The sequence below is a fragment of the Dermacentor albipictus genome, chromosome 2, assembly GCF_038994185.2.
Source record: "Dermacentor albipictus isolate Rhodes 1998 colony chromosome 2, USDA_Dalb.pri_finalv2, whole genome shotgun sequence".
NCBI lineage: Eukaryota > Metazoa > Arthropoda > Arachnida > Ixodida > Ixodidae > Dermacentor > Dermacentor albipictus.
In genome coordinates this window covers 154,192,387-154,215,752 of record NC_091822.1, presented here as the reverse complement: position 1 = coordinate 154,215,752, position 23,366 = coordinate 154,192,387, and the positions used below count along the sequence as shown (strand labels likewise).

Here is a 23,366-nt window from a genome sequence, read left to right as displayed (position 1 = left end):
ATAATCATACTAAACTGATTTATTGTATCACTTCAGTGCCGCTTAGACGTTCCTAGAAATCCCGGCATAGTACTATGCATATGACGGCTGGAAATCGAACCTGCGATACTGGCGATTAGCAGTAGATCGCCATAACCGCTGCGCCGCCGTGGCGAACCTGTAAGGTTCTGTAGCTTCAACCCCGCTGCACAGTTATTCGAGAAACGGTGGGATTGAAAGGAAGCGGGTGGACTATTACACTCGCTTTTGTGCGTCGGCCGCCTGCTTTATGGGCCACCTTTCCACCACCGACCTCGAGGCATGTAGCCGCTGGCGGGCCCCCTATTCAGTTTATAAATAAAACATGCAACGCGCTCGCGGTCTAACTTCTACGTTCAAGTTCGTTTGCAACGTTCCCTTGCAGTTTTACTTAACTCGTCTTTTTTTTTATTCTTGTGGTTGTTCGTTCGTTTGCGAGAGCTACTGTGCAAACGAGTGTAAATGAAGGGCGCCTATTTGCTCCCAGACACCTTCCATCAGACCTCATTCTCAGGCGATTCTGCCTAAAACTGTAAGACGGTTCCCTCCCCCCCCCCCAAAAAAAAAAGAAATAGGAAACGAGCAAGGGCGTGTGTTCTCACCGGGCATTCGAGAAATGAGCTATTAACGCTATAGATAGAGCAGCCGTAATAGGGCTTCAGAGGGAAACTAGGCAACTTTCCGAGTTTTTGCAACTGGGCAAAGAATAGCGTTGGTTGGGAGAAAATTTTTTTTTTAATTTCCTGTCCAACCGGCTTGAGCACGTGCTCTGGCCACACAGCGCAGTTTGCATCGTGTCCCGGCATCGTTCCGGCTTCAGGCCGCCAACAAATCAGAGCCCGTACCGACAGAAATCTCTTGTGTCAAGATTGTTCGTTAGAGCACATTGCTGACAATCCCGATGCTGGAAATAATATCATCGAAGATGAGTGGCCAATGGCAAATATCGTTTACGAACAAAAAGATTCGGGAATTCGGGCCTAATATAAACACTATCACATTCCGGCGTGTTGTTCAGTTTTCCTCACGTGAGCTCTGACAGGCCGAAAGGGCTGCTACGTGCGGCTTCTCTGCTTGACTCGAAACGCCAACATGACGGAATTTGACAGAATGGCAGCCTGCAGCCGCTGGCAAACTCGGTATATATAAGACGTCCGCCACGGCTGCGGGAGGTGCGTGTTTCGATCCCCCCACCGGCCACGCTTCCACCGGTTTGTAAGACGGGCACAAGCGGTCGCCCCGGCCAGTAGTCCGGCTTTCCTGGGTGCGTTGCTTGGGAGAAGGTCAGACAGATCGCTATGCTTGACATGCAAGAACAAAGAACCTTATCGACTTTCATCTACAGACAGTCTATGGACAATGTATGGGCAAAAATAAATAGAAACTGTATCGACTTTCGTCTATAGGTAGTCTATAGAGGGGAAGTAGACAAAAAGAAACAAACACATCATCGATCTTTCCTATAGATCGTCTATAGACTGTGAGTAGACAAAAAGAAATGGAAGCCTTATCGACTTGCATCTATAGAAAGTCTGTAGACTTTGCATCAAGAAAATAACAAATCTATAGAATGGCTAGGTCGTCTATAAAAAGTCTGTAGGCTTTCTATAGACAGTATAAATTCATTTTTGTAAGGAATAGGAGCAGTTTTGCACTCTTTACATCAAAGTGCATGGCAGAGATAATCATAGGACTACATAACAGGCATCGTCACGTGTATTTGGCAGCCAATGGCGCCATAAGACGGTCATTTTTGTGGCTGAAATGGCGTGGAGAAATTTTGTTGCTTTGGTTGCATATTGCACTATTTTAGCTAAAAAGTAAGACGTCTGATTCGCAACATTCTTATTTCATAAGGGATGTTCCACTTTCAAAAGGATAGCCACCAGTTACATTCCAGCAATGTCCCCATCAGGTGGGTGTCATTGCCATTTCGTGAAGCTCTCGTACAGTTGCCTATAGCACCAGGCCAGCAGTGCGCGCGTACTTATTTTACCGGCAGGTACCCCGGCTGCAGCATGCACTATAGTCTGCCTCCCACAGGAGCGGCGGATGCTGGACTATTTCGCCATTGCTGCGGTGGAAGAAGGGGACGCCCATAGACTTTTGCAAATTTCCATTTGGGGCCCCCTTCTCGAGATGAGAACCCCTACAAACAACCTAGCGCCGGGCCGCGTGGGTTATCTCTGCCCATTAGAAAAATTGGTGGGTTCGCGGAGGCACCGAAACTCGTTCCGAGTGTACTTCCCGCATACGAGGTGGACGCTCGAGCATTTCCGCGTCACTCCGGCTTTCTCACCATCACTGCGGGGCTGAATTTCTTCATTCATAGAAAACAATAAACAGCACAGGGTGGTGGTATAGTGGTTGTAATGCTGCTGCAGGTGGTGCTAGCGTGACAGACCTGGCTGGCAACTGCTCCGTGTGAGCGTCTCATTCTGCGCCAAATGTGTCACCACGTGTCAATCAGTCGACCTGTCTCTCGCATAAATGCGCGAGAAGGTCCTATCCGAGGTCCTTCCGGCAAGTCTAACTGTTAGAGACTATAATATGGCGAACATCAATGCAATGTCCCGCGCGCGACTTAAAACAAGCCACAGAAGCAAGTACAGGAACACGCAGAGACATGCACAGTTTCGTAGAGAAGTGGACCGACGCAACGCAAGTGGAACTAGCCACCATGTAACAAAATTAAACCTGCGTCACACAAGCCTGCGAACTCGGCTTTTCTTCATTGTATTTAGGACGACCAACGCTCTGCTTTGATGACTTTCTTGGGGTCGGGTGTCCCTTGAGTATAGGTTCTCAGCTTAACAGACATGAGCAAATTCCTATTCGTCAACTGTAGGAGTTGATTTTCAAGACGCGTTCTTATGAGATAATGTTGGAGCAGGATTGGTAACATAGACACGACGAAAGACATCGAAGACACAGACAGGTAGCGTCGTGTCTGTATCTTTCGTGTGTCTTGCGTCTTCGTCTATATATGCGCTACAATCGTACTCCAAGATGTCATACCAACAAGCTCGCATTGCAGCACTAGTTGGCCATATGAGACAAATATCTTATCTGGAGGTCAAAGTCAGGCTTTGTCAACGGCTTTTGTACCTGGACAAAGTATCAAGATTTGGATCACTGATCATCTCGATACACTGAACACTCTGCAGAACGTTTTTTGAAGTGGCGTGCACTCGTACCTCTCAGGGGTTTCCAGGTGCTTCCAAGTACATATCGTTGCAGAACTTGTTTTGTCACCCTAATTCTTGAGGCGCTGAGACATTAGCGCACCCTTGAAACCCAAAAGCAGTGGGGAAGTAGGTTAAGCGTCATCAAACGTTGTTTGAAAGAATGACGTTAAGCTCCTGAAAGTGCACTTATGTTCGCGAAGCCTTCAAAGACGGCTCATTCGTACCGAAGTTGGAGCCACACACGCAAAACACTTTCGCGTTTTCCTTTATCTTATTACACCCTGTACAGCTGTACACTGTAAACTGAAAGTGAAAGAGGTCTGAAGTCAGTATGAATGACACAGCGGTACCCAACGACCTCAATGTACAGTATGGCATGATACAGTAGACCGTTGTGTAGTATCGTGCATCGTTACACGCTCTTGAAAATATTTGGACCCCTTGAGGTTTATCTTAATTGATCCACAAGGAGAATCGTCACCTGCCTTTCTTGCGTTTCTCAGCGCTCGCTACTTTCCTGTCGAGAGTGCAGTGTCACGCTGACGACGTGCATTTCGTTTATGGTCTGGAAGTACCGGGAGCGCTGCAGCGTTAAACAAAGGAAATGCACGCAAGGCAGATGACGATTATCGTTGGGGGACAAGATGAGCCCTCATAGGTGCAAACATTTTTAAGGGTGTAGTATAATGTGGTTTGTTTTGCGTAGTATAGTATAGTTCCCTTTTCCATGGCTGACCACCTTTAGAAATAACTATTTTGAAGGAGCTGACATCAACTGGCCGTTGCATCAAAAATGACGAAGGCAAAGCTGCTTTTTTCTTTCGGAACAGACTTTCTCAAGCGCCTTCAGTATCGACTATAGTGTTACCTCTTGTTGCCGTGTACGCGTGTGTTTATACGCGCTGTCCCTCCCGCTCTAGAATTCCTTGTCACCCTTCTACGTTCCTATGCCACCGTGTTGGGTAGCAAACCAGAATTTCGGTTCGAGTTGACTATCTGTCCCATTTCCTTCGCATGCAGTGTAGAGAGGACATTGGAGATTCAAGTAAAAGCGCCTGTTGATTAGCTTGACGAATCTATACCACCCATTTTTAGACATTTCTTGGTGAAGAGATCGCATCGTGCACACAAAATGTGCCGTGCTTTATAGCAAATGCGCGCGTAGCCACCCGTTCCGATTCCTATTTTTTTTATTATTGCAGGTTTGAAATCGCACTCGACACCAGCCACAGAGCAATGATTCAATCTTCAATCGCACACGATCTGGAAAACACATTGCCCGATCTCGCGCTGCGAGTTCATACTGGCCAATTTTATTTTTTATCTTCTCCGTACTTCTGCATCGCTCACCGAACCCCGGCGAACGTGAAACGTTCGACCACTCGACCGAGTCTGAAAAAACAAGTGAGGCTACGTCGGCGGCGTCTGACCTTGCGGCGACGTGCAGCACGGTGTCTCCGTGGCCGTCCCTGTCGTCTGCTCGGCACACCGTGCGGGCGAGCAGCCAGCGCAGAGCCCGGCTGTGGCCGGCCGCCGCTGCCTCGTGCGCCGCCGTGCTGCCGAAGGCGTCCCTCTCGTGGGGCCGCACGCCCGCCGCGAGCACCAGGAACCTCAGCGCGCGGACGTGGCCTCCCCTGGCCGCGTAGTGGGCGCACCCGGCGCCCGCCGAGTCGCGCAGGCGCCGCAGGCAGGGGCCCGCATGGCCCCGCCCCAGAGCGCCGCCGCTGCGGTGGTGTTGCTGCATCCACCAGAGGGCCGATACGTCACCCCGATACGAGGCCACCAGCGCCGGGTGTATCATGACTCGGCAGTTGTGTCGCAGTTCCTCCGGGTATAGCGTATGGTCGGGCCGTCAGGAGGTCAACGCGGCGCCGTGACTCAGCAGTAGTTCGGAAATTTGCACCACGTAGTAGTTTAGCAGAGCGTTCAATGAAACTACTTTGATAAATTTTTGTCCTGGTAAGAAACACACTGTCGACATCGGCAACGCAACACCGTGAATCGGAACTTCTTGCACAGCTTTTTACTTTTTTCTGGTGGCGCGGCCCAACACAATTACCAGCGGGACCCCATGAATCAGCAGTAGTTTCGAAATTTGTTCATGTGGTATATTATAAACCACGCCGCCATCGGCAACAGATCGCCTTAGCCTTAAGGATCCGTGACTTCAGAAAAGACAGGAAGTGGTCGATTAGAGGTATCCATTTACTGTGCCACAGCAGAGTGACGAAGCGGTTTGCATGTAGGAAGCAACCCAAGCCCGTTATACCGGGTACGTGTAGATGGCCAATCACTTCTGCTGAGCGAATTACCGAAGCCGCCAGCAACACCGCGGCGTCGAAGAATGCGTCGTCTGCAACAAAAACGGGTGTTGCTCGTTGAAACTTATTAAGCAGGGGGTACCACGCAGGACCCGAAACACCGGTACGAACAGGAGCACCACAGTCGGATTGACTTGGCTAGAAGGTCCACCCCGTTCTTCTTGAAATACTTGGACGTCTTCAACGATGGTGCGACATTACTGTGCCTAAGTTGCGCAATAATGGAGTTTTCCAGCTTTCTGCCACTGAGTCAAAAGGTCGTCATGGTAAGACGTTGCCGCAACCTCGTGGATCGTGACCGGTAAGGACGCCTTGCACGCTTGTTCGTTTTTTTTTTCTTGCGGGTAGGTAATGGATTCTTTATATGCAGTTACGTTGCGCTCGTTGACGAGAATCCCTTAGCGTGTCCACTCCGTATCCCGGCACCTGTGGTACAGAAAAGAAAGATATAGTAAACAAGTGAACCAATTATGCAATTGCGGCAGCACAACGTCCATCCGATCTGTACATACAGCTGTTGCCGCATCACAATGCCCTAAAACGAACATAAATTATTTGTTTCGACAGATTCCGATGAAAAACTCACAAATATATCAGCTGTTTTTGTTTTCCTCAGTGGTTCTTGCACCTCCCTTTGAATTTTCGATGCTTCGGAACAGCGTTTGAGTAGCAGGAAACAATAAACAAAACCAAAAGCGAATTGAATGAGCGCAAAGATGATTTGTTCAAACCGTTTTACTGGCATTCTTGTCGTGATAACGCACTTAGTTTTGTTTGTAGACATCTCGCTTTTCTGACTAACGTTCAGTCCCGTTCAATATAAGCTCCAACACAATGTGCGTATTCGAAGGAGCTCAAAGACTGCAAGGCAGCGCCGATGTGCGAAAAGAAATTGTTTCACGTTCGACCACGTAGTTTAACAGAGCATTCAATGAAACTAGCTTAATAAGCTTTTGTCCTGGTAAAAAACACATTGTCAACAGCGGCAACGCATCACCGTGAATCGGCACTTGTTGCACAGTTTTATTTTTCTGGTAGCGCGGCCCAGCACAATCGCCAACGTTATAGCGGGACTCCGTGAATCAACAGTAGTTTCGGAATTTGGTCCTGTAGTATTCCATAACTGAAACGGCATTTATTTCTCAGATTTTTCGTATGTTGGCGGCGCTGAGCAGTCTTGGGACCCCTTTCAACTCGCGCACTGTGTTGGAGCTCATATTGAAAGCTTCGCCCCCTGCCGCAACATAAAGATGTGGCGTAAACCAACGCGTTGTCTTATCTTAATTAGATTGTGACTGATAGGATGCCTGTGAAGTATACAACGACGTTACTGCTTGTTCTTTCTTCCTTTTTTCCCTAACGTAGCCTTAGAACCTCGCTGCCTGTAGCTGCAAACAATGTCGACTCAATAGCAGATGAGCTACCCAACTATACACTCTAAACAATTGCCCTGCTCCTTTCTGTCTACGTCACAACTACCATTTCGCGTTTTAACGGTAGTTTTGCGGTCCTTAGACAAAGCTTTTCTTACCTATAGGTAAGAAATACTGGATGATGAAAATGGAATTAATAGATTGCCAAGTACAGCCAGCTGTTGGCGTTTTATTCGCGCCAAATGTCAGGAGGTGCACCTTATATATCGTAGCTGAATAATCAGGGAGTCGGCAGGTTGCAAACAACGTGCACTGGCTTCACTGGAGAGAACGGCTTCCCTTCGTCGGAATGCCACGAGCGATAGCGCGCGTATATTCGCCGATAGAGTATAGCAACTGTCAGCGACCAATAGAGATAACGACGCCGTTGTTGCAGCCTTTGCGGCTTATTCAACTGCACGCGGAGGCTCGCGAAACTATTCCCCGTCCTCGCACACGCAAACAGAGAACTTGCAGCTGTGTATTTTTTTGTTCTCATTGTCCTTGCGAGGCTCTTTAGCACGCTGCGTCTTCAGCGGGCTCATTCCTCATGCAGTGGAACACCTTCGGAGGACAGCTTTGGGTGAGTAACCTGATTTTCAGATTTTCTTTGCCGTCTTTTCTACAGACACTGTTTGCGTAATTAGTTTTTTTTAACACTTACGCCGAACAGTTCGATATGTAGAGGTCATCGGCAGACTAATTGCCTCCAGAATTGGCATCGCGTAATTTATCAATTCGTGTCTTTTGATAAAATTGGATAACATTGGCTCTTTTGTATCACCCTCTCTTCCGCAGACAGTAAGTGGTGCCATGTTTAAAGGGTGATAACGTGATGTGATACGGGAAGGGCTCTAGCAAGAAAGTACGTCCCCCAAGTTAAACAATCAATAAACAATTAGAAAAACTTCCACAGCGCAGCACGTTCCACAGTTTCTGCGATTGCACACTCGTCAATGAACATAGTACAGTAATACGAAATAAATTTTTTAATTTACACAAAGAGAGATATATGCTAAGTGCTAATGCGTATATACCACATGGGTTTCACAGAAAGTTATGAAGGCTTTTGCATTAGATCACCGTGAAGACGTGTTACTCCATAGCTAAAGCAATTTTTTTTTGCACTGAAAGGATGGTGCTCAAAATGACTCACTGTCCACCTCGAAGAACAACTTTACTGCTTGAAGTTCCAACAGCAAATGAGAACGCGTTCTACGTTCTCCCACGTATGACACGCGTTTCGGCTATGCGACCGACCGACGGACGGACGGACGGAAGGACGGACGGACGGACAGACAGACAGACAGACAGACAGACAGACAGACAGACAGACAGACAGACAGACAGACAGACAGACAGACAGACAGACGGACGGACGGACGGACGGACGGACGGACGGACGGACGGACGGACGGACGGACGGACAGACAGACGGACAGTCGGACCTTTTTATTTTCATCATTAAGATGATGATGGGGACGTAGACAAAAAGCCTTTAACAGACTTGACGAAGGTCTACGGCTCGTACAAAGAACTTGGCTTATATGAACATACACAATAATTACAAGGCGGCAATTTATACAGAAACAACAAGGAACAATCCTGTAGGTAAAACTAAAAAACAAACTACCCTACAACTTGCACTCGAAGGTGTATTTTCACGCAAGAACAAGCAGAAATCATTCTCCTATAGTACAATATCATTGTATCAATTTAATAGAGAGGGTAGTCGATAAGGAATCATTTGTCGACCATAACTCGTACGTATTTTTGGCATAAACCAGTGTTTGGGATTCGTATGCGTACGTTTTATGCTTCAAATTGGATAGCTTAACAAGACAGGCATATTGCATAACGATAAATTTATATCTTTTAACCAGCACGTTATTGTATAATTCTGTTATGGGTATTATGTTAAGTGGTTCAAAAGCAAGATTGGGGGTGTTATCAAACGTAGCATTGGCAATATTGCGTACATCCTGTTTTTGGATTGTATATAGTTTTTTATTGTTAGAAAAAAGTAGCCATGCCCCACACCAGAAAGCTACAGTTAATGACATAGCAAAACAATGAGTAATATAATCGTTTCTTGATACACTGAGAAAATAAATTTCAACACTTTGGGAGAGGATACGTAGCACTCTCGAAATTTTTGCTGGGACAGAATCAACACGATCATTGCACTGTTGGTGTTCCTCAAAGAGAACGCCTAAGCTCTTAACACCAGGCACATCTTGTATAACGGCAGATCCTATTTTAAGAACAGTAGCATGAAATTCAATAACCTTGTTCCTGATCGACCGACCGGCTGGTTTTAAGGCCCCAGAGCAAGCCAATGACGATGAGAGACACCGTGATGGAGAGCGGCGGAATAATTTCGAGAGCGACGGGCCAGAAACGGGGCGCACTCCACCTTCGAATCGTTGTTCACTGGTACGACATCAAGCAGCAATACCGCATGAAAATGGCACAGCACTGGACAATTCCAACGGGACGACAGGCGACGATCCTGCTTTCGGTGCATGTGCCGTACCCGTCAATGATTTTTTGGCACGGTTACCAGATAAACCAGACTACGGATAAGCCAGACAACAGACAAACCAGACTACCGGACTACGGCCTTCCAACGACAGGTAATTTCCGTGCTGCGGTGGGGCACGGACCCGGCAAAGCTATGGTGGTGCTATTCCCGTTACTTCTACTGATTTCGCCGGTTAGTAATACTAATGTTCGCCTTCTTTACGTGATCTATGTCCTGCCGGTTCCAGGCCAAAAGTTGTTTGAGTGTACTGTGTTGCCGTCGGGGGTGCAGCATGGGTCTGTATGCAGGTTTCGACTGTTAAGTCGCCTCTCCTTTTTTTTTTCTTCTCCCGTGTTTGTTGCAGTGACGTAGATCTAAATTCCAGACCTTCCACAGCGGAAACCTTGTCGCAGTTTTTGGCAGGTTAAGATAACATCAAGACTAATCAATAATGTATCTACGCAGACAGCAAACACGCTGGCCATAGATGAGCTGGGTAGCCTTATCAGTTCAGCAGAGCAAAAACTAGCTACTCTTGGCTCAGCTAATTCAGCAGTCACAAAATTTGTGAAGCAGTGCGAAAAATAAGGGCGCTAGGCCGAGCATCGGAGGTTTTACGTTTAAATGTTGCCGGCAGAAGGTGCAGTTTTGTCTTTCACGCCGTACCGGATGCCGAAGCACATGAAACAAGACCCGACACCGAAAGACACATCTTGAAAATATGTGCCTCAGAATTAGGCATATCCAGTCAGTTTGAAAAGAAAGTGCTCATAGGTTGGATAAATTTAAAACAAGTAAAAATCAGCTCATATTTGAGAAGTTCGCGTTGTTTAAACGAAAACAGTTGGTTCTGTACAGCATAAGAAACTTAAAAGGTGCAACATCGACATTTCTGAAGACTTCTCTGAGGCAGTACGGGGGAAAAGAGAAGCAACATATTATGAGACATTGGAAAATCACAAGAAAAGAGACAGTGATAATGAAATGCTTAGGTATGATGATCTTTTGTTGAATGGACAAAAATGTGTTTATCATGACGACACGGGGAATGTTGCATTGAACAAATGACCATGCCAGTCTAGCTCCGTCAATCTTTCATTCCACTTGTTAAATTGTCGCGGATATCAAACACATCATTGACGAGTTCTACTCTTTCGTAGATACTGTTCAGTTGTTCCAGATACTGAACGTTGCCAATGCCAGGATATTTGTGATCATGAGGTTTGCTCCTGCAAGGTACACATGTTACAGATATATATATATATATATATATATATATATATATATATATATATATATATATATATATATATATATATATATATATATATATATATATATACGGGATCGGAAAGGCAGGGAGGTTAACCGGATGAGATTCTGGTTTCCTGCCCTCCAACCGGGGTTGTTGGAAAAGTATGGGAGAGGCCTTTGCCCTGCAGTGGGCGTAACGAGGCTGATGATGATGATGACGGGGCAAGGGTAAGGGGAAATGAAATACGTATAAACAGCCGGAGAGAAAAAAGCAAACTAACGGAAAAAAAACGTAGGGAAAGTCGTGAACGTTCGTGAGAACTACAGTCTCTCCATAGGCCACTCGAAAGTAAAAAAATTTCAAGAGTGCCTTCACTGTCGTGTGGTGTGACGACTGCATAGGTCGGCGTTCCAAGACCGTCTGCTCCGACAACGGCCGGTGGTCAAGGCGTGCCAGTGCAGTCGCGAATAACTGCTTGTGTGCGCTGTATCGGGGACAATGACAAAGAACGTGTTCATTAGTTTCCCCGTCACCGCAGTGGTTACACGCAGCACTATCCTCCCATCCGATACGGAGAGCAAACGACTTCGTAAATGCGACGCCAAGCCACAATTGATAAAGCACCGTTGTCTCAGGTCAGCAACGTACAGGTGGAGGCTGAAGTTGCAGACAGGGGTCCAGTCGATGTATATAGACGTGCGTGCTGTAAACTATAGGTGCGTTCCACAACCATTGTAAGGCATCATACGCAAGCACTCGAAGTTGCGCTGCTGCATCTCTTCTTGAAAGCGGGATTGGCTCCTGCACGCCGTCTTCATGAGCAGATCGAGCAGCTTCATCAGCCTGTTCATTACCCATTATATGCCACAGTGGCTAGGGAGCTACTGAAATGTGACGTCGTGTCCTTGCTCGACGAGGCAATGAAGGAGCTCTCGGATTTTGTAGCACTAGTTGTTCGTAGGGTCCGCGGCGTAAGACGGAAAGCAAGCAATGTAGAGCTGCCTTAGAGTTGCTGAAAATGCTCCACGTTTGAGGTGGTTCATGTAGAATTATGCGTAATGCGATACGAAGAGTAGCAAACTCCGGGGCTGTAGGTGTAGTCTGATGCGATGTCTCAAACTTGCAAAAAAAATTATTGATCCTGCAGGTCCTGCAGATCCTGAGCCCTCAGTGTATATGTGGGTATGATCTTTGTACTGCAAGTACAGCAAGGGCAACGAACGTTGTTTGAGAGCTGGTGATGAGAGTTGTGCCTTTGTTTGAATCCCGGGTACTGTCAGTCTAACTTGTGGCCGAGCCAAGCACCAAGGAGGAAGCAAAACTCTTGCTGTATAATCAGATGGCTGGTATACACGATAAGGCAGTATCGTCTGACACAAAACAGGGACGTGGGCGGTCTTCTGGCACTGAGGCGAGATAGTGGAGAGGGGCGCGAGCAATATGCCTGACGTGTGCTCTGAGCGCTTGCATTCATTGTTCTCATAGATACGAGTATTTTCTCCTGTCAACGAACAAGTTGACGTTAATGCATGCAATGCCGTTTTTTTGCAAACTTGAAGTTTGAAACTGCTTGGCGACAACAGTATGCAGTTTTTTATCATCCCTAAAAATCTGCGCCGAACGCCGTCACTCACTTTCAAAGCTTACTTGATGAAGTGCATGCAGACATTATGGTAATAGGCGGGGACAATTCACCTGATATTAAATGAGCTGAACCGTCTACCAACATTTCTGTGACGGGATGTTGTAATATGGAAATGATGAAGTTGGTGAATCTGCATGCGCTCAACCAGGCTGTCTTTGAGTCAACTCGCGGAAATAACATATTAGACTTGGTGTTGACTAGTAGACCTGATTTGGTTAACTCTACGCATTTAATTCCTGGCATAGGTGACCACAAGGCTGTTGCGTCAAAGGTGTCTTTGGCTTACGTTCGACCATTTGCGTGTGGTAATCGCGGAGTGCATCACTAAAAAACGCAGATGTAGGTAAAGAAAATCTGAGGCTACCTAAGCACTTCTTATGAGTTGTGAATGCGAAAGCGCTAATGTCCAATTGAACACACCTGAGTGGTCCTTCCAGTTATGGTGATGATGAGGTGGTGAGTGAGTGAGTGAGTGAGTGAGTGAGTGAGTGAGTGAGTGAGTGAGTGAGTGAGTGAGTGAGTGAGTGAGTGAGTGAGTGAGTGAGTGAGTGAGTGAGTGAGTGAGTGAGTGAGTGAGTGAGTGAGTGAGTGAGTGAGTGAGTGAGTGAGTGAGTGAGTGAGTGAGTGAGTGAGTGAAACAACTTTATTTTGTCCATTATAGACGTAAGCAAACGCCATGCCACCTGGCTAGGCCCACTCGGGGACCATCAGGTGGAACCTGACGGCCCTGTCGCGAGCCCTCTGGACTGCAGGTGGTGAAAACTTTCTTTGTTACTTATGAAGGAATGGAGTAGAGGGATAGAAGAGGGAGAGTACTACGCATGGTAGTCTCTCGCAACCCCCTCAGCCCACCCAAGAATGGCCTCCTGGATATTGGGCCTGGAGCTGCGCAAGGCAGCCTCGCACTGCTCCTCGCAGCTTATAAATTTACGGAGGGACGGGAGAAGAGGGTGCCCTAGCATCCCCACGTAGTGCGGTTAAGATTGGATTTGGCTGTGCAGCAAAATTTACAGCTAGAGGAGTGGTAGCTAGAAGATAAGAAGTTTTTGAGGGCAAGCGAGCGCGTTTAGTCACTTGGCCCACACCTGCTATGTAGCACGATGCCGGTGCGCTTCGCTACGTGACGTCATGATACCTTGCCCGACTGCCATAGAAACTAATGGGGACGATCCCTAGCAAGTCGCGGTGGATGCTTTCGTCGCGTCGTGCTTGGAAATGTAAGTTTCGCTCCAAGTAGCATGATCTCATAAAGCAGAGTGCACAGGCCTGCTATCTAGGAAGCGCTGCATGGCTTAGCCCAGTGGGTGAGACACTCGGCTTCTGAGCGTGAGGGCGTAGGTTCGACACTCACTACCGCTAACGTCTCTCCCTTCTAATTTATTCTGTTTATTAGCCATTAATTGCTTTTAGCGATTACCGAGGCGAAGTTAAAATATATTATGGGGTGTTACGTGCCGGAACCACGATCTGATCATGAGGCACGCTGTAGTGGGGAGACTCCGGAATAATGTGGACCACCTGGGGTTTTTTACCGTGCACCTAAATCTAAGTACGCGGGTGTTTTAGCCTTTCGCCCCCGTCGAAGTGCGGCCGCCATGGCCGGGATTCGATCCCGTGACCTCGTGGAGGCAAAGTTAGAACGCAGGCGAGAGCTTGCGCGTACGAGGAATGCGCGGATAGCACAGACATCCGAGAGTGAGGGTGACGTGGCGTCGCGGCAATGCCGTCTCCCCTCACGCAACACCGAGTTTCTTTTCGACCAATCTGCACCGCCGAGGCTTGCACGTGACGCGTCGTCACAGCCAATGGGAATATAGGTGCCGTTTCGCGGCTACAGAGGCCGGCTTTTTCGCTCAGTGTGCCAGTTGATGCTTTCGCATCAATAAGTGAATTGCTATATAGGTATTTTAGTTCATTTGAAACCCAAGCAGAAGTCAGCAGTGTCAATGAACTCTGGTTATTGTTGAAGCAGAAAATATTCGAGCTGCGCGATCGATTGTACCATCTTGGATACTGAGGGCAAGACCACGAAAAAGCAAGCCTTGCTTCACAATCAAATTGCGCCGTCTCACGAAAAAAAGAGAAAAAAACACAAATAGCATATTCTTCTTTCTGTATTAACAGTGTCATGTCTGACGAGCTGTAAAACTTGACAGAAATATCGCACGAAGTTAAGGTTGCGACACTTGTCGAAAGACAGCTTTGTTAAATGTATTAAATGCGATTAAAAGAGGACCCCAAGTAATTCTGGAAGCACGTTAAAAGGAACGGTAAAGATGCAGCATTATACAGGATGTTTCAGCGAACACTTTCAAGCATTCATAAAAATTGTATGTGGCAGATAGCGCAATTTCAGCACATGAGCGGGTCTACTCGAAGAGGCGTGCATTACTTGCACAAAATATTGAGATGAATAATCGGCTAATAAATAATAAATAATAATAACAGATTCGCTAATTAAGTTTTTAACTAATTACCTGAGTCATTAGAATTCCTTTATACCACTGCGTCTGCTTTCTACGGAATTCAAATCAGTTAATTTTTTGTTCAGTGTTCCTATGAGCTATACAACTATTTTGTATAGCCTCCCCCCCTCCCTCTATGTAATGCCATCGGCGGCCTTTAGAGTGCCTAAATAAATAAATAAATAAATAAATAAATAAATAAATAAATAAATAAATAAATAAATAAAATTAACCGCCAGTTCACTTGACAGTCATGACGGTCATGATGCTTGACGTTCAGTCAACACATATCAAGCATGACACACGATGGGGCACAGGCTGTAAAGTGCTTCTCGGCCTTGTTCCCCTATTACAGGTGTTCTGCGAGGACTTGCTTAAATGTTGTGTTTGTTGCATGCTAGAATACTGCGTTGGTATTCGGCCTAAGCGCGTCAGCTAACCGCATGCGGCTTCTCGCAATAAATTGCATATGTGCGTTAGTTAACTTATTACTTGATCGGCGTAACGTTCCGAAACAATACATTTGAACTGCGAGAGATGTTCTTCTAATAAATTCTCTATGTGCGTTAGTTCATTCATTAGTTGATCAGTGCAACGTTCCGAAACAATACATCTGGGCTGTGAGAGATGAGGTATATATTGAGGCTCGGGATTGGTGCTGACAAATCATTCTTTCTTCTTTAGTAGCATTACTTCTCAAAATTCTTTTCACGAGTTCTTTAACGTGCACTTGAAATAAGCGAACCAGCAGTGCCTACGCATTTCGCCATCCGTATAAATGCGCCCCGCCACTGCAGGGAGACGAACCCGCGCCCTCGTGAACCTGCGCCCTCGAGTTACTGCTCAATAGCTTGGGTAAGGATGAGTGCACAAAAAATAATGTTCTGTACCATGCAAATACTAAAAAGATCGCTTTGTACGATTGGCTTCGGTTTCGCTGTTGATTCGTTCATTATTTCGTGACTTGGGTATTTGGATGCACCAGAAGTGGTGCATCCAACACATTAGACTTGCTCTGTGATATTTTTGTGTTACCTTTGTGTTCGTCTTAACGGGAATCTACTGTTTCGTTCCCTCTATCATCATCCACACTGCCACGGATTTGTACTCAACTACCCGTTTACGGACGCTTAGCGACCTCTCTCGGGAGCATAGCGCACCGTAACGTTTGTTTTTGTGGCCTCCAAGATTAAAAGCGCCGCAGCGTCGCACATTCTATGAGGCCATGCCAACTACTTCTTCCTCCCAGGGCCATGCACTGGCTGACCTATTGTTCGGCACTCGCGGCCTGGTGCACGTCGCAGTCTTCGTTATGGCCTGTTTTTACATGGTCTCCAAAACCATTGACGTAACCTAGCCATGCTACGGTGCACTCTAGCCGCCTGGTCCCTATGTGTACCGATCAGGCAATCTTGAAGGCGGTGACCGCTGGCAAGTAGTCCTTAAATTTGAGCACAGATGGCGCATCCCCACCACGTGACTGCGTTTGATGAATTTCACGTATATTCGTCGCGTCTTGTGGGAGTTCCTTATTTCTATGGCGTCGTGATTTTCTTGTACGCCTCCTACGTTCAACGTGGTCATAGTCATCATCATCAGCCTGGTTACGCCCACTGCAGGGCAAAGGTCTCTCCCATATTTCTCCAACAACCCCGGTCATGTACTAATTGTGGCCATGCCGTCCCTGCAAACTTCTTAATCTCATCCGCCCACCTAATTTTCTGCCGTCCCCTGCTACGCTTCCCTTCCCTTGGAATCCAGTCCTTAGCCCTTAATGACCATCGGTTATCTTCCCTCCTCATTACATGTCCAGCCCATGCCCATTTCTTTTTCTTGATTTCAACTAAGATGTCATTAACTCGCGTTTGTTCCCTCACCCAATCTGCTCTTTTCTTATCCCTTAACGTTACACCTATCACTCTTCTTTCCATAGCTCGTTGCGTCGTCCTCAATTTGAGTAGAACCCTTTTCGTAAGCCTCCAGGTTTCTGCCCCGTAGGTGAGTACTGGTAAGACACAGCTATTATACACTTTTCTCTTGAGGGATAATTGCAACCTGCTGTTCATGATCTGAGAATGCCTGCCAAACGCACCCCAGCCCATTCTTATTCTTCTGATTATTTCTGTCTCATGATCCGGATCCGCAATCACTATACCTGCCCTAAGTAGATGTATTCCCTTACGACTTCCAGTGCCTCGCTGCCTATTGTAAACTGCTGTTCTCTTCCGAGACTGTTAAACATTACTTTAGTTTTCTGCAGATTAATTTTTAGACCCACTCTTCTGCTTTGCCTCTCCAGGTCAGTGAGCATGCATTGCAGTTGGTCCCCTGCGTTACTAAGCAAGGCAATATCATCAGCGAATCGCAAGTTACTGAGGTATTCTCCATTAACTTTTATCCCCATTTCTTCCCAATCCAGGTCTCTGAATAACTCCTGTAAACACGCTGTGAATAGCATTGGAGAGATCGTATCTCCCTGCCTGACGCCTTTCTTTATTGGGATTTTGTTGCTTTCTTTATGGAGGACTACGGTGGCTGTGGAGCCACTATAGATATTTTTCAGTATTTTTACATATGGCTCGTCTACACCCTGATTCCGTAATGCCTCCATGACTGCTGAGGTTTCGACAGAATCAAATGCATTCTCGTAATCAATGAAAGCTATATATAAGGGTTGGTTATATTCCGCACATTTCTCTATCACCTGATTGATAGTGTGAATATGATCTATTGTTGAGTAGCCTTTACGGAATCCTGCCTGGTCCTTTGGTTGACAGAAGTTTAACGTGTTCCTGATTCTATTTGCGATTACCTTAGTAAATAGTTTGTAGGCAACGGACAGTAAGCTCATTGGTCTATAATTTTTCAAGTCTTTGGCGTCCCCTTTCTTATGGATTAGGATTATGTTAGCGTTTTTCCAAGATTCCGGTACGCTCGACGTTATGAGGCATTTCGTATAAAGGGTGGCCAGTTTCTCTAGAACAATCTGCCCACCATCCTTCAACAAATCTGCTGTTACCTGATCCTCCCCAGCTGCCTTCCCCCTTTGCATATCTCCCAAGGCTTTCTTTACTTCTTCCGGCGTTACCTGTGGGATTTCGAATTCCTCTAGACTATTTTCTCTTCCATTATCATCGTGGGTGGCACTGGTACTGTATAAATCTCTATAGAACTCCTCAGCCACTTGTACTATCTCATCCATATTAGTAATGATATTGCCGGCTTTGTCTCTTAACGCATACATCTGATTCTTGCCAATTCCTAGTTTCTTCTTCACTGTTTTTAGGCATCCTCCGTTCCTGAGAGCATGTTCAATTCTATCCATATTATACTTCCTTATGTCAGCTGGCTTACGCTTGTTGATTAACTTCGAGAGTTCTGCCAGTTCTATTCTAGCTGTAGGGTTAGAGGCTTTCATACATTGGCGTTCCTTGATTAGATCTTTCGTCTCCTGCGATAGTTTACTGGTATCCTGCCTAACGGATATAGTGTCCTACACTTATCCAGGAGGCACACAGAGGCCGGTGTTCAGTTGTCAGGCCTCTGACGACCGAACACCGAAAGTCCTGAAATACAATTCTCTCTCTCTCTCTCTCTCTCTCTCTCTCTCTTTTCTTTCTATTTAACAGCGCGGCTAAGATTAGGTGGGGCATACGGTATACCTCCGTTCAACTTGTGCCCATAGAGGTCTTGTATGGGTCCACCCCATCGGTGTCATCGGTTCAATAAGATGATGCAGCCATTTGTTTCGAACTAGACGTTTCGCTGCATTTTATTACAAAGAAAGCACCTTCGGAAGGATCCCATTTGCCCACTTTGGTCTTACGGTGGTTTTCCCCCTTGTTGCTTCATCACTATAGACATCAGGAATTCATGTGATTTACTACCTATTTTTTTTGCGTGAGACAGAGCAGTGTACCGTAATGCTAGAAATATTCTAGACATACTAGCATCATCATCTAAGACTGACTGCCCTGATACCATCGGATGCCATCCTTGTCGAAAACCGCGATGTAAAGTATGCCCCTACATGGTCACATCGCAACAGTCACTAGTACATCTTCCAACTTTTGTTTAAAAAATCAAAGGCGATTTCGACTGCGACACAAAAAACGTAATATACATGCTTGAATGTACGCTCTGCAAAAAACGATACATCCGACAAACAGAAGGGCCTTTCAGATTCCGCTTTAACAGTCATAAATCCCACGCTAACACGTTGCCAAACCTGCCCATCTCAAGACACGTGCATCTTCCTGACCACTCATTTGATAAACTGAGAGTCACGTTGCTTGAATCTGGATTTCGTTCAAATTATGATAGAGAAGCCCGCGAATCCTTCCTTATATATAAGTTTGATACCGTCGCGTGTGGTATGAATGAATGTGTAGGAAAATTGAGTTGCCAGCTTTGTAGCCCGTCGCTTGTCCCTTCTGCTACTAATACGTCGCTATTCGTGTGTTTGTGTTTGCTTGATAACATAGCACATATTGAGCACATATTGACGTTTTGTTGTCACGTGGCGATTGGTTATTACAATTAATTCCGGTGCGTTTTTATGCTTTGTCTTTTAGATGATATGTTGGCAATCGTCAACGTGTCAGCTATCCTTTGAACGATTCAGATGCATTTTGTTCGCCCATTTTATTCGTTTTTCATGTAAACGTATCTTCATTTGGTCGATAAGCACATGTATATTAACTGTACTGACACCATGCAATGTATTCTGATGAAGGCCGGACCCCGGTCGAAACGTCAATAAACCGCTTCATACGCGCGTCTACTTCACTGTGAATATTTACCCAGACCCAGAACTGTTTTTTTTTTTCTGGTATATATTGTGGGGTTTCCGGTTCTCGCGCAGTTTTTTCGGGCTCTCGCGGAGGTTGTGTGGAGCCATTGCGTTGTGTTGCCGGGGGCTCCGTGTCCCTCTCCTCCTTGCCTGGACGGAGTGGCAGCGGGTCATAAAACACTGTCACTCGGCTGTCATCCCGCCCACGCGAAGGTCAACAGGCTTTCGCCATTGGCTAGCATTTTGGCGGGATTCGGGCCCTGCTTGCGTGCACTCCGGGTAAGCGCGCGCAAGACAGGCGCCCGGGGAGACCACATCGGGGCGTCGGAAGGTGCGTACGTGTTCCTCTCTGCCGGCGGCGGCCCCCTTTGTCCGCCGCCGGCCGATGGTTACTTCGGCTCGTCCGGGTCCCGGCCTCGCGGGCGCGCGCGCACTCTTCCGTCGTCTCGATGTCCTGAGGCAGCGTCTGCCGATCGTGCCCACCGACTGTTCGTCTGTCGTTTCTCTCTATTTCCCTTTTTTCTGCTGTGGGGCGCACGATGGCAGGCGCTGACCGAAGGATAGGCAAATTCTTACTGCTCGGGTTCTTTGTTCTTTGTTCCTCGTTTCTTTGTTTCTCTCTCTGTCGCGGTGCGCCATTCTAGCGGCCACCGTCGACCATTCGGCCATGTTTTGTCTAATTAGATTCATATTCGGACGTGACTTTAAAACGTGTGTTTGTATTGACTCCCAGCTTAATAAATATACTTTCTGACTTCTCGAGAGCTTTGCCTAGGGTCTCCCTTGCTGCGCGCGCGGTCTCGCCTTCCCCTTAGCTGCGGGGCCGGCGGAGCGCATACCCGCGCAGCTGCGCGTCGGCACACGGAGCGGGCCGGAGCAGGGCGCGGACGCGCGGTGTCCTGCACGCGTGGCGGCTCGGAGTGCTCGAACCCGCGGTGGTCGTCCGGCGCGCGCGGAATCGCAGCGTGCGCGCCGTGAGCGTTGCTAGTGAAGACCACAATATATATATATATATAGCTGGGCAGCCAAAGTGGCACAGGTGCTGCCGTTCTTGCTGATAGGCTACGTGATTAGGCGGGCTTTATCAGCAAAAAAATTCAGCGATAGTTTAGCTAAATGACTTAAATATGCTAATTAACTTTTAATTTCAAACGTTGGCACATTTTGGAGATGGGTATCTTGAAAGTGATGGTTGCTTTAGGATATCGGCTGAACGGACATGCTCTCCGGCTTCAGAGAGAGACAGAGAGAATGAAGAGGAATGGCAGGGAGGTTAACCAGATAGGAGTCTCCGGTTTGCTACCCTACACTGGGGATGGGGGATAGGGGTTAGAAAGATGACAGAGAGGAAAACGCTAAAAGAAAGGAAAAGAAAACACGCACACATGGAGGCACACACACTTTCCAATAACATGTACCGTCTTGTTAGTAATTAAAATCTATTTAGCATAATTTAGTTCATTAACGAAATTATCGTTGAAAATTTTCCAGCAGTTAATGTATGCCTAGTCACGTAGCCTACCAAAAAAAAAAAACGGCAGGGGCATACATGTGCGCCAGCTCCTTTTTCTTTAAAGTGTGCTGTATAAAAACAGGCACCAGGTATACAGCTAGGCATGAGGAATGAAGTCAGCAAAGGCCGAATCCCTGAATGCGTGCGAAGATTTGGAAATAAAATATCAAGCTATTTGCTACTTCGTTAATTAATGCCTTCAAAATTTTGCTAGACACACCTTAAAAGGTCCCTCCCCACGTTAGGCTACACCAGAAATTTTGGCTATAAATTGAGCAAGTAGGCACCTGACATCTGCAGGTTGTGAAGCGTCCATCGTAAGATATATATATTTTGTTAAATTGGCTCAATATTGCAGCACATAGGAAAAATAGGGGGTATTCAAAATTTTAAGCGCTCTCTATCGACCGGCTGCAAAGCGCCTTCCGCCATTTTGGTAAGGGCAAGGCAAAACGAAGCGAAGCGATCCGTGACAACGCCGTCAACAGTCTGGGGTTTGTTTTCAGTAGCGGGGCACACACACACACACACACACACACACACACACACACACACACACACAATAATATCATAATAATATTTGGGGTTTTACGTGCCAAAACCACTTTCTGATTATGAGGCACGCCGTAGTGGAGGACTCCGGAAATTTTGACCACCTGGGGTTCTTTAACGTGCACCTAAATCTAAGCACACGGGTGTTTTCGCATTTCGCCCCCATCGAAATGCGGCCGCCGTGGCCGGGATTCGATCCCGCGACCTCGTGCTCAGCAGCCCAACACCATAGCCACTGAGCAACCACGGCGGGTCACACACACACACACAAACACACAAACACACGCACACACACACACACACACACACACACACACACACACACACACACACACACACACACACACACACACACACACACACACACACACACAAATGAGTGGATCAAATCAAATACGCGTGCTGAACAGTGGCGTATCGACGCCGACAACGTTGCGGACCGGGTGCTGCTGTTAGCAGGTAAGAGTGGCACTAAACTGACATCTCGATCCCTTGCGTCTGTACTGCGACTAATAAAATAGTACCCCACCTATCCTCCACCCACCACTTTTTTTTTTTTTTTTTGACCGAGGTAAAATGTAATACTTCCCATGCAGAAGTCAGCGCGAAAATTGTTTATCAATTCGTACTGCAAAAATATATGCGCTCTGACACCTTAGTATAAGCGTGCATATATAGAGCCTTTATCCTTGCCATTTCTTCAATGAAAATTTGAAACAGCTCAGCAACGTTAACTGAAGCATGCGTAGTCTACAAAACATGCAAAGATATATTTTGGCTTACAGAGAGTCTGAGAACTGAGCATGAAAACTGCCTAATTTAATAATTCTGTCATAATTAGTGTAGGCATCATTCCAAAAGAGAGCAAATCATAAAGGAATGATAATGTAGGCATCATTAGTTGCTATATGGGGGCGGGGGTAGTTCAAAGCCAAATGAGGCGCGGTGGCTGAGAACGGTGGGGTACATCTGCGTTTCGCTCACGTTTGAATGAAACGAGCAAAAACATTATGCATAACTAACTACATTTCGCAATAAGTGACTAAGTCTTATCAGATGTGTCCAAGAGCGTGTCTCAAAACTCACTTTGTCTGTCTTCTTCGAGGCCCATTTCTCGCCATTTGAAAAGACATTCCATCTTCACGCATACGGGTCAAAATCGATTTTGAAATAATCTCGGTATTACCAACGCTGGGACACAGGAGAATTATTCTTTTAAGCCGTTGCTATCCTTCGCCGTCTACATAATGAACTACACGACAGCATTGACATGGTAATCTCGTGTTTTCCTTCAACTCGCATCTTCTTACTTGAGGATACGCTTCCAAACACAATGTGGAGAATCTCGTCCCCTTGTTCTGTGCCATTCGTCAGCTAATGAATTTTGGAATCGGCATTCAGCTTTCTGTTGGTTCATTTTTTTCACAGTTAGTATTACAACATCCCAGGGTGTCAACAGCGACGCCAATATACTTAACCTGATTGTATCAACCAGCGCTGATTTTGATATATATATATATATATATATATATATATATATATATATATATATATATATATATATATATATATATATATATATATATATATATATATATATATATATGTATGTATATGTCCCAAAGTTCACGCAAGAAGTAATGGTCATAGAAAACACAGGTTTGTAATTAAAGATTGTATT

The 23,366-nt window shown here is 46.3% G+C and overlaps 1 protein-coding gene across 1 annotated transcript in view; it reads right to left on the bottom strand.

Moving 5' to 3' along the window:
• Positions 1–5,022, bottom strand: part of f (espin protein forked) — a 412,459-nt gene extending 407,437 nt beyond the window's left edge. Inside the window, exon 1 of the mRNA XM_070534112.1 lies at positions 4,637–5,022. Coding sequence (XP_070390213.1) covers positions 4,637–5,007 — 371 coding nt within the window. The 5' untranslated portion in view covers positions 5,008–5,022. The remainder of the gene's footprint in view (positions 1–4,636) is intronic.
• Positions 5,023–23,366: the final 18,344 nt, after the last annotated feature.